The 10,655-nt window shown below is 60.8% G+C and overlaps 1 protein-coding gene across 1 annotated transcript; it reads right to left on the reverse strand.

Annotated features, from left to right (window-relative positions):
- Nucleotides 1-2,983: 2,983 nt before the first annotated feature.
- Nucleotides 2,984-6,724, reverse strand: LOC127016698 (tetraspanin-33). The gene is made up of 8 exons (XM_050897364.1): nucleotides 6,620-6,724; nucleotides 5,456-5,513; nucleotides 5,120-5,247; nucleotides 4,931-5,005; nucleotides 4,732-4,827; nucleotides 4,113-4,241; nucleotides 3,412-3,573; nucleotides 2,984-3,158 (listed from the first exon to the last, which is right to left on the reverse strand). Exons 1-8 carry the CDS (start codon nucleotides 6,722-6,724, stop codon nucleotides 3,057-3,059), a joined length of 855 nt encoding a protein of 284 aa, XP_050753321.1. The 3' UTR covers nucleotides 2,984-3,056.
- Nucleotides 6,725-10,655: the final 3,931 nt, after the last annotated feature.

Here is a 10,655-nt window from a genome sequence, read left to right on the forward strand (position 1 = left end):
CTTTTGGGAGGGGAAATGTTGCTTTGGAAGGGGAGGAGCCGCGTTTTTGGAGGAGAAAGTTTGTTTTTTTGGGAGAGAAGTTGGATTTGGGAGGGAGAGATTTGGGAGGGGGAGTCGGTTTTGGGGGGGGGGAGTCGCTTTTTGAGGGAAAGAAGTCGGGTTTGGGGAGGATAAAAGTTGTTTTGGGGAGCAAAAAGTTACTTTTGGGGGCTCAAGTTGCTTTTGGGGCAGAGAAGTCACTTTGGACGAGAAAAGTTGCTTTTTGGGCAAAGTCACTTTTTTTGGAGGAGAAAAGTTGCTTTTTAGGGAGCTAAGCCACTTTTAGGGGAGGAAAGTTGGATTTGGAGGGGGAAGGTCACTTTTTTCGGGGGGAAAGTTACTTTTTGGGAAGCAAAAGTCACTTTTTGGAGGAGAAAAGTTGCCTTTGGGGAAGAGAAGCCACTTTTGGGGGGAGAAAAGCCACTTTTGGGGGACAAAAGTTGCTTTTGGGGGACAAACAGCACTTTATTGGGGGAGAGAAGTTTCTTTTTTAGGCAAAAAGTCACTTTTGAGGGAGGGGAGGGTTACTTTTGGGGAGAAAAAGTCACTTTTTGGAGGACAAAAGTTTCCTTTGGGGAAGAAAAGCCACTTTTGGGGGGAGAAGAGTCGGTTTTGGGGGGACAAAAGTCACTTTTAGGGGACAAAAAGCACTTTATTGGGAGAGAAAAGTTTATTTTTGGGGATAAAAGTCACTTTTGGGGGGAGGAAGTCACTTTTAGGGGAAGAGAAGTCACTTTTGGGGGGAGAAAAGTTTGTTTTCTTGAGAGGGAAGTTACTTTTGGGGAGGAAAAGTCACTTTTGGGTGACAAAAGCTACTTTTGGGGGGAGAAAAGTTGCTTTTTTGAGGGGGAAGTTACTTTTGGGAGAGGAAAAGTCACTTTTGGGGACAAAAGCTACTTTTGGGGGGAGAAAAGTTGCTTTTTTGAGGGGGAAGTTACTTTTGGGAGAGGAAAAGCCACTTTTGGGGGACAGAAGCCACTTTTTGGGGGAAAAAAGTTGCTTTTGGGGGAGAGAATTCACTTTTTTGACAGGGAAGTCACTTTTTGGGGACAAAAATCAATTGAGGGGGGGAGAAGCCACTCTTTTGGAGGGCAGCTACTTTTTGGAGAGAACTTGCTTTTTTGGGAAGAAGTAGCTCTTTGGAGGAGAATTTTTGGGGAGAAAAGTCACTTTTTTGGGGGGGAGGTGTCATTCTTCAGAGAAGTGATCACTTTTGGGGGGAGAAATTGCTTTCTTGGGTGACAAGCCACGTTTTGGCGGGGGGGGGTGAGGTAGCTTTTTGGGGGAAGAGAAACTGCTTTTTTGGGGAGAGAAGTTGCTTTTGGGGAGGGGGATTTTTTCAGAAGTTGCTTTTTTGGGGTGAGAAATCTCTTTTTTGGGGGGGGACGGGGACACGACACACAGTTTTGCGGTAGTTTTCCTGGAGCACCCAGCCGGGGATGCCGGAGGGGACCGGGGGCAGCCGGGAGCTGGCCCTTGGCTGACGCCGGGGAAGAATGGGGCCAGTACGGCCACCTCGGTCCCCGAGAGCCCTGTGCCACCCTGGGCAAAAGCCGTGGGGGTGGCACGGGGGGGGGGACACACACACAAAATCAGCACAGGGAGGTGGCAGAGGGGCACGGACCCGCTGGCTGTGCCGAGCTCCGGCCTGCCTCGGTGCCTGCCGGCCGCACACAAAGGGCCGGGCGCTGGGCCGCATCCCGACTCCCTCCGCGGCGGGGCGGCGCGGGGGGACCACCCAGCCCGAGGAGAAGAAAAAAATTAAAAAAAAAAAAAAAACACCAACAAAAAAAACTCCACCCACGGTTTGTGACGGCTCCAAAAAGCGGCGGTGAGGCCGGGGCCCGTGATGCTGGGAGGCAGTGGCAGCCCCCCCCCCCAGCTGACGGCACCCCAAAATTTTGCAGGCTCTTCCCTGGGACAGAAGAGGGGGAATTTAGGGGTGTGTGTGTCCCCCGGAGCAGGGCAGCAAGTACCTCTCCAAGCTCTCCTTGCTGGGAGGTTCTCTGCTGTCTACAAGCTGGCTCTGCTGCCCCTCGCCCCTTTCTCCCCCCTTGTTTTGGGGCCCCGCAGCCGACCCCCACCAGCATAATACTGTTGAGATGATGGGGGCAGTGCACGGGAAGGCGCTGGCCTCAACCCTGTCCCCATCGAGCCATCCCCCAGAGCCACGGCATTGTCCCCCCGTGGTGTTGTCGTGTGTCCCCCCCCACATGACGTGGCGCAGGGTCCGGCCTCATCTCTCTTTATTCTCCCCGAAAGCAAAGGGAAACGTCACAGCCCAGCGCCGACCCCTCAAGAGCGGACACAGGGCTGCGCCTGTCCCCTCCTCTGCACGGGGCTCAGCACCCCCCGGGGCAGAGAGGGGACCCCCACCCTCGGCTAACGAAGCACCCGTGGGTCAGCCCTGGGCAGGATGTCCTCCTGTTCCTTCTTCTTCCGTGGACAGGCAGGCGATGGCTCCTGCTCCCGGCCGGTGAGCAAAGCCCTTGGCTGTCCTCACGGGGCACCAAGATGGAGCCGACGGGGTCTGCAGCACCCATCAACAGGGGGAACGTGGATCAGGAGAGGACAGACGGACGGACGCCCATCTCCAGCGCAAGAGGAGATGGGAAGCACGTCCTGAGTGCAAACCTGCTTCGTGCACAACCTGTGCACCGGCTCTCAGTCCCCCAGGACGGACGGACAGACAGACAGCAGTTCACCAGGGCTGGTTCAGTCCCCCAAACAGGGCGCAGCAGCACGGCACATCCCGGCAAACCCAGGACCTGCTCTCGTGCCGGCTGCCGAAGCCACGGAGTCCCCAGCGTCCCGTGTGTCCCTTTCCGCAGCACAGCGGCCACCGTGTGCGGATCCGGGCGTCCGCAGCCCGCTCCAACCTCCCTCTTCTCCGGCAAAGCCCCTTCAGCTCTTCCTACGGATCCGGGGTTTGGAAAATCACCGTTGATGTCCCAGCTCCCCGAGCCACCGCTGTGCCGCAGGGACGGACGCCGGCTCCGCCGTGATGCGCCGGGGGCTCAGTACCAGGGGTCAGCCCGGTGCTGCTGGTTGTAGAGCTGCAGCTTGATCTGGTCTCTGATCTGGCTGATGAGGATCTGAGCCAGCAGGATGCCCACCAGCTGCAGGAGAGGAAGAGGAAGGCACTGAGGGATGCCAGGCAGTGTCAACCCGCTGTCCTACGAGCGGGTTACACGGCTTCGGGTGAGGACGTGCCCGACGTTTGCACCGCTCCCCCCACCCCAAACCCTGCCCCGATTCTCCGGGCCTTGCAATTAGACATATCGTTAAGGCAACTCCCAAATGACACGGACAGCGGAGCTGCAGGACGGTCCCTTCTCCCCACCGGTCCCCAGGGCGGGGGATCCCCGGTACCTGGGGGACAGCCAGCCCCAGGGCGATGCCCCCCAGCAGGAAGAGGTTGCTGTGGATCCAGTTGACCAGTTTGTCGATGCAGCCGTTGGTGTAGATGAAGGCGCTGGCCTCCAGGTAGCTCATGGCCTGCATGCCCTGCCCGCACATGGTGTTGATGACGGCCTGGGAGGGGGGGGACAGGACACAGAGGGGCTGGGGACAAAATGCACCGGGTGGTGGTGGGGGTCCCTGTCTCTTGGGGGGCAGCCATGGGGCAACCAGGAGCTCTGCCCTCGCCTCGGCGCCAGTCGGGGTGTCCCCTTCCTCTGGGCCGGCCCACCCTTGGTGTCCCCAGCCCCATCCCTCCACCGCTGGGTTCCCTTAACACCCCCAGCCCCATCCCTCCACCGCTGGTTCCCTTAACACCCCCAGCCCCCAAAAAGGGACAATACCTGGGGGCGGCAGGGTCCCCGCCTGCCTGCAAAAAGCCTCCCCCCCTCTCCGCGCAGGGGGACTTCACCCAGACCCCACCGCAGCATCCCCAGCCGGGGGGTCCCCAAACCCAGAGGGCGGTAAGAGGGTCCCATACGTTGCTGGTGGCAAGTTCCCTCTGCTGGGGTGGGGGCTCCAGGCTCAGCACAGCCCCGAGGGACGGGAGGAGAGGTGCAGAGCGGGGGGGTCCCCCAAGGAGACCCGGGGTCCCCCGAGGACGCCGTCCTCACCTCGTTGGCATCCCGCAGGCAGCAGGAGAAAGGGACGGAGCAGCGTTCCCGGCTGGGGTTGGCGGCGGTGCAGTTGAAGTACATGTTCTGGGACCAGTCCTTGTAGGAGACGCCCCCGCAGCAGCTGAACTGCAGGGAAGGGCACGGGGGGGGGGGGGGGGTTAAGCGGGGAGGGGACCCCAGCCCCGCGGCAGGGGAGGGGGGGGGAGAGGAACGGTGGGACAACGGGGCGCAGGACCGCGGACTTCACGGGCAGCAAGTGATGGCTCTCCCAAACCCACCGACATCCAGCTCGCCTCGTCACCGCTGTCTTTAGGGACGAGCAAGCTGCTCCCGGTTTTAGTAGGCCCTACGTAAACACACGCTCTGACAGAGACACTCAGAGGGGGTTCCCCCCGCCCGCCCCCCCCCCTTTTCATCCAGCTCTCCCCAACCGGGGCTTCACCACGAACATCAAATCCTCGTGGAGAAGCCACCCAACGTCCTCAACCTGGGGGGATCCCACGGATTTAAGGCGAGAGTCAAGACCCCCCCCAAGCCTGACCCACGAGTGGGGGACACGTCCTTTTCCATGCGAGGGAGACGGCGGCCCCCCCCCCCGGCCCCCCCCTCCCCGCACCTCCTTCTGCCCAAAGTCGATGAGGTTCTGCAGGTCCAGGTCATCCCGGTAATGCACGATGGCACCGTTGATGATCTCGCTGACCTTCCCGCGTGCCTGCGGGGCGGGCCGGGGGGGACATCAGCAAGGTCGTCACCCAACGGGACAGGCTGGGGGTCATCCAGCCCCCCCCCCCCCACTGCTCCCCCCCCGCCAGTACCTTATCGGAGAAGACGAAGCCCAGCACGCCGGCTGCCAGCTGCAGGAGGAAGATGATGGTCAGGCAGACAGAGAACTGCGGGCGAGAGGAAGGTGATGGCGTGGGGGGGGGGGGGTGCCACGGGAAAGACGCTGAGGGGGGGCGCGGGGGGGGCACCCCAGGAGGGACCCGCCGTCCCCGGGGACTCACCGTCTGCAGCAGGCAGATGTTCTCCCGCAAGGAGCCGACGCAGCCGCAGAAGGTGATGAGGAAGGTGAGGACGCCGACCACGACGAGCAGGATGGCGGGGTCCACCGCCAGGCAGGCCATCGCTGCCTCTGCCGCGGCGAGCCGTCACCGGCAGCCCCCCAGCACCGCGGATCCCCCGGGATCCCGCACCCCGCTTCCCCAGGGATGGGGCAGCCCCCGCCGTCGGACAGGCATGCCCACCGCGGTGCCGGCTCGGCATCAGCCCTGGCTGAGCAGGAGGTGGGGGGCACCGGGGAACCTCGCTGCCCCCACCCCGAGCCCCCCCCCCAACCTCACCTGCATGCTTCAGCAGCCGGGCGTAGACCCCCACCGCCACCATCACCATCGAGATCATCTGCAGAGCAGGACAAGGTGGGGGGGGGTGTGAGCCCCCCACCCACCCCGGCACCACCACCCTCCCACACCGGGGGTCCTGGCTGCAGCCCCCACGGAGTCAGGGGCTGCAAACGGGGCACCAGAGCCAGACCCACTGCCTCAGTTTCCCCTCGTCATCTGCCATACGGATCCGGCTCGCGGCATTCCGGTGTCACGGGCGGGAGAGAGCTCACCGCGAACGGCCCCGGCGCGTTCCCCACCTCCCCGGGGAGGTCACCGCCGTCCCCCCCAGCCCTTCTCCGCGCCGGGTGGCTGGACCCGGGGACGTAGTTTGTCAGAAGCGAGAAACTTCCTCAAAAATGTGATTTCAAACACGGAAACAGCCCTCAGAAAAATCCCAACCCTCCAAAAAAAACCCCCAGAAACATAAAAAACCCCCCAAAACACAAAAAAACCCCCAAACCATAAAAATCCCCCTAAAAAACATAACACCCCCCCCAAGCATTAAAAAAATCCCAAAAGACCCCAAACCATGGAAAACGGTGTGCCTGCCATGCACGAGGCATCCCTTGGGGGTGGGCTGCGGACAAGGGGGGGGGGGGTGTCTGTCCGCCCCCCCACGTGTGTCACCCCTGTACTTGGGGGCTCCCAGTGGCCCTGCCTTGGGCACGGGGTGGGACACCCCCAAAGGGCTGTGGCACCCCAAAAGGTGGGTTTGGGGGCAGGGAAAGCAACAGGTCGGGGGGGGGGGGGGCAGCCACGGCGGGGGGCACCCACGGGTGGCACCAAGAGAGGAGAGCACCCCTAAAAGTCTTCAGGGATAGGGGAGCCCGCCGCCCCCTCCCCCAGCGATAAGGGGACCACCCCCAGGGATGCGGGTGGCCGGGGGTCCCGGGAGGGTCTGGGGATGGGGGGGGGGAATGTCCCAGGATCCGGGGGGTCCCGATGAACCCCCGGAGATGGGGGGGGTATGTCCCAGTGTGGTCCAGGGATGGGGACAGTCCCAGGGTCCGGGGTTCCTCGGTGAGCCCCCGGGATGGGAGGGTGCCGGTGGGTCCCCGGGGATAGCGGGGGTCCCCGGTGGGCCCCTCGGGGTTGGGGTGGGGGGGTCCCGGTGGCACTCACCCAGAAGAGCATGTTGAAGAAGAAGAGCACGTACTTCACCACCGGGCTCACGAAGGAGAAATCGTCCCCGTGGCGCCCGGCGCCGCCCGCCGCCCTCCTCGCCATGGCCGGGTCCGGTCGAGCCGAGCCCAACCGAACCGGCCCGAGCCCAACCGAACCGGCCCGAACGGAGCCGAGCCGAGCCGAGCCGAGCCGGTCACTGAGGCGACAGACACCGCTTCGCACCCCGCCGCGATCGCAGCCGAGCCGGGCAGCGGCCCGCCCCCTCCCTTCGCCGCCCGCTCATTGGCCCGTCTGGCTCACTCTTGCCTTCCCATTGGTGGCTCGCCCCGTCGCTCAGCCTCTACCGTTTCCTCCCCACCCGAGCGCGGTGTGTCGCCGCCGCACCTGTTCGCCGCGTTCGCGGGCTTAAAGGGCCAGCGCCCCTCCGCCTTAAAGGGCCAGCGCACCCGGTTTTTCAATCACGTGATGAGCCAGGTCGGTCCCGAATCCCTCCTGGCTGACCCCGCAGTCCCGCCTTCCCCAAAACTGCCCGAATCGTGCTCTCCCTGCCCCAGAGACCCCCAGCCCTTGGGGGGGGGTGGGGGTGGTGGTTGCATTTTATCATTATAATTATAATTATAATTGATAATTGATTTCTGCCTTCGGTGACAGCCCTCGGGAGGGACGTGAAGGGATGGCTGGGACCATCGCGGGGACGGCAGGGACACAGGAGAGCCCTCGTCCCTGAAACACGCCCAGCTGGGGAGATTCGAGGTTTCACTGAAAGGATGCAGCCGAATCTCTGACCCCAAATCTGCAGAAATCACCCCAAAACTGGCAGTGCCGACGCTCCGTCACAGCAACCTCGCCGACACGGGGAAGCAGGAACCCAAAACCCGGCAATTCCCCTCTCCGCTCCTAAAATCTGCGAGCTGCGTAAAAAATGGGAAGCTTTGGTGGATTTCTTCGTCTTTCCCTTTATTTTGGGGGGGGTCCGGCGTGACCCCTCGAAGCCGGCGGGGAGGACGAGGAGGATGGATCCTTCCTCCATCTCAACGCTCCGCTCCATCCCCTCCACGCTCCGTTTCCTCCCCTCGTTTGCATTAATTACCGGCTCGGGCCGGGATGCGAGGAAGCAGCGGGTCCCTTCCCGAACCAGATCCAAGCCTCAAATCCCTTTTTTTTTTCCCCCCTAAATTTTTGCACCTATTATTTTTTTTGCATCACGCTTTCGGTTTTCGTGGCTGGTGTGGGCAGAGGCAAGAGCCGTCGCCTTGTCCCACCACCGTGGCGTGGCCGTGCCATCGCAGGGACGGGTCCCCTTTGCTTGGGGGACCACCGCCTCCCCCCCCCCCCCCCCCCCGGTTCTTATCATATTTATTATTATATTTATTATTATTTATCTTCTATGCCAGGGTTCATCAAGGCTGGAAAGCCCCGGGGAGCCGCTGCCGGTGCCGGCACAGCCCTTCCCGGAGGCAGCCGAGAGCTTCGGGCAGAGGAACTGAAACCAAAAATCCCCTTCTTGCTTTTAAGGTCGCCGAGGTGCCACCGCAGCGATGGCACCCAGCCCGTGTCACCGAGGAGCCGTCGCCCGGCCCCACCACCCGAGGAGGCATTTGCTTTGGGTGCTGCTGGAAGAAGCCCCCGTGGCCCCAAAAACACCATGGTTGACGCCCGTGGGGTCTCCAGAGAGCCCCCTCAGGCAGCCCACGAGGTCTTGGTGGGGTTGGACGCTCCCTGGTCCCCACAGAAGCGCTTCTGCCCCAGCGATGAAGATGAAGGTGCCCACGTTGGCCCGGGGGTGCGCCGTCCTCCTCTCAGATCTACACGTCCGTTTGTCAGACCTGTACGTCCACCCATCGGATCTGTGTGTCTCCCAACAGATCTACGTGTCCACCCATCAGATCTGTGTATCTCCCATCAGAGCTACGTGTCCACCCAAGAGATCTACGTGTCCACCCAACAGATCTGCATGTCCACCCATCAGATCTACGTGTCCACCCATCAGATCTGTGTATCTCCCATCAGAGCTACGTGTCCACCCAAGAGATCTACGTGTCCACCCAACAGATCTGCATGTCCACCCATCAGATCTACGTGTCCACCCATCAGATCTGTACGTCCACCCATCAGATCTACACATCTGCCCATAGATCCGTGTGTCCACCCATCAAATCTGTCCATCCACCTATCAGATCTACGTGTCCACCCATCAGTTTTATGTCTGCCCATCAGATCTGTGTCCAACCGTCAGATTTATACATCCACGTGTGAGATCTGTGTGTCCACCCACCAGATCTGTATGTCCACTCATCAGGTGTGTGTCCCCCATCAGATCTACGTGTCCACCCACCAGATCTACACATCTGCCATAGATCTCTGCGTCCGCCCACCAGATCTACGTGTTGACCCCATCAGATCTATACATCCACCCACCAGATCTACACATCTGCCATAGATCTCTGCGTCCGCCACCAGATCTACGCATTGACCCATCAGATCTATACATCCACCCACCAGATCTACACATCTGCCATAGATCTCTGCGTCCGCCCACCAGATCTACGCATTGACCCATCAGATCTATACATTCCACCCACCAGATCTACACATCTGCCATAGATCTCTGTGTCCGCCCACCAGATCTACGCATTGACCCATCAGATCTATACATCCACCCACCAGATCTACACATCTGCCATAGATCTGTGTGTCCGCCCACCAGATCTACGCATTGACCCATCAGATCTACACATCCACCCACCAGATCTACACATCTGCCATAGATCTCTGCATCCGCCCACCAGATCTACGCATTGACCATCAGATCTACACATCCACCCACCAGATCTACACATCTGCCATAGATCTCTGTGTCGCCCACCAGATCTACCTGTTGACCCATCAGATCTATACATCCACCCACCAGATCTACACATCTGCCATAGATCTGCGTCCACCCACCAAATCTACCTTGTTGACCCATCAGATCTATACATCCACCCCACCAGATTCTACGCATTGACCCATCAGATCTATACATTCTACCCACCAGATCTACACATCTGCCATAGATCTCTGTGTCCACCCACCAGATCGACGCATTGACCCATCAGATCTATACATCCACCCAGCAGATCTACACATCTGCCATAGATCTCTGTGTCCACCCACCAGATCGACGCATTCACCCATCAGATCTATACGTCCGCCTGCCAGATCCATATGTGCCCCACCAGACCCATACCCCACCCACCAGATCCCCGGTCCCCCCACCGCCGTCCGCCCAGGCACGGGGCGTGTTCCCGGAGCGCTCCGTGACAGCCGGGCAGGAAAGGGAAGCCAGAGCCACCACCGTCCCCGTCCCTGCCCACGCGCCATGGGGGGTGTCACCGGGTCACCCACACCCCACCCAGGTAAGGAGCTCCCACGGCCACCGGCACTGAGGGCTGGGGGCCCTAATGGGGACCCCTGGGAGATCCCACCACAGGACCACTCGCCCTCCCTGGTGACGGTGGCTTTTGTCCCCTCCCACCGCACCATTCTCCCCCGGGTCCTGTGACGATGGCAGAAAGTGGCTCTGCGATGCCACTGGGCAGGTCCCCAGGACGTGTCCCCATGGATGGTCCCATGGATGAGTCCCCATGGATGAGTCCCTATGGACATGTCCCCATGGATGTCTCCCCATGGACATGACCCCACAGACAAGTCCCATGGACGAGTCCCCTGGATGTGTCCCCACGGACGTGTCCCCATGGACGTGCCCCCATGGATGTCTCCCATGGCATCTCCCATGGACGTCTCCCCATGGTTGAGTCCCCATGGACATGTTCCCATGGACATGTCCCATGGATGAGTCCCCATGGATGTCTCCCCTGGACATGACCCCACAGATGAGTCCCCATGGATGTGTCCCATGGATGTGTCCCCACGGACGTGTCCCCATGGACGTGCCCCCATGGATGTCTCCCCATGGATGTGTCCCATGGACATCTCCCATGGACGTCTCCCCATGGTTGAGTCCCATGGACATGTTCCCATGGACATGTCC

The sequence above is a fragment of the Gymnogyps californianus genome, chromosome 1, assembly GCF_018139145.2.
Source record: "Gymnogyps californianus isolate 813 chromosome 1, ASM1813914v2, whole genome shotgun sequence".
NCBI classification, from domain to species: Eukaryota; Metazoa; Chordata; class Aves; order Accipitriformes; family Cathartidae; genus Gymnogyps; species Gymnogyps californianus.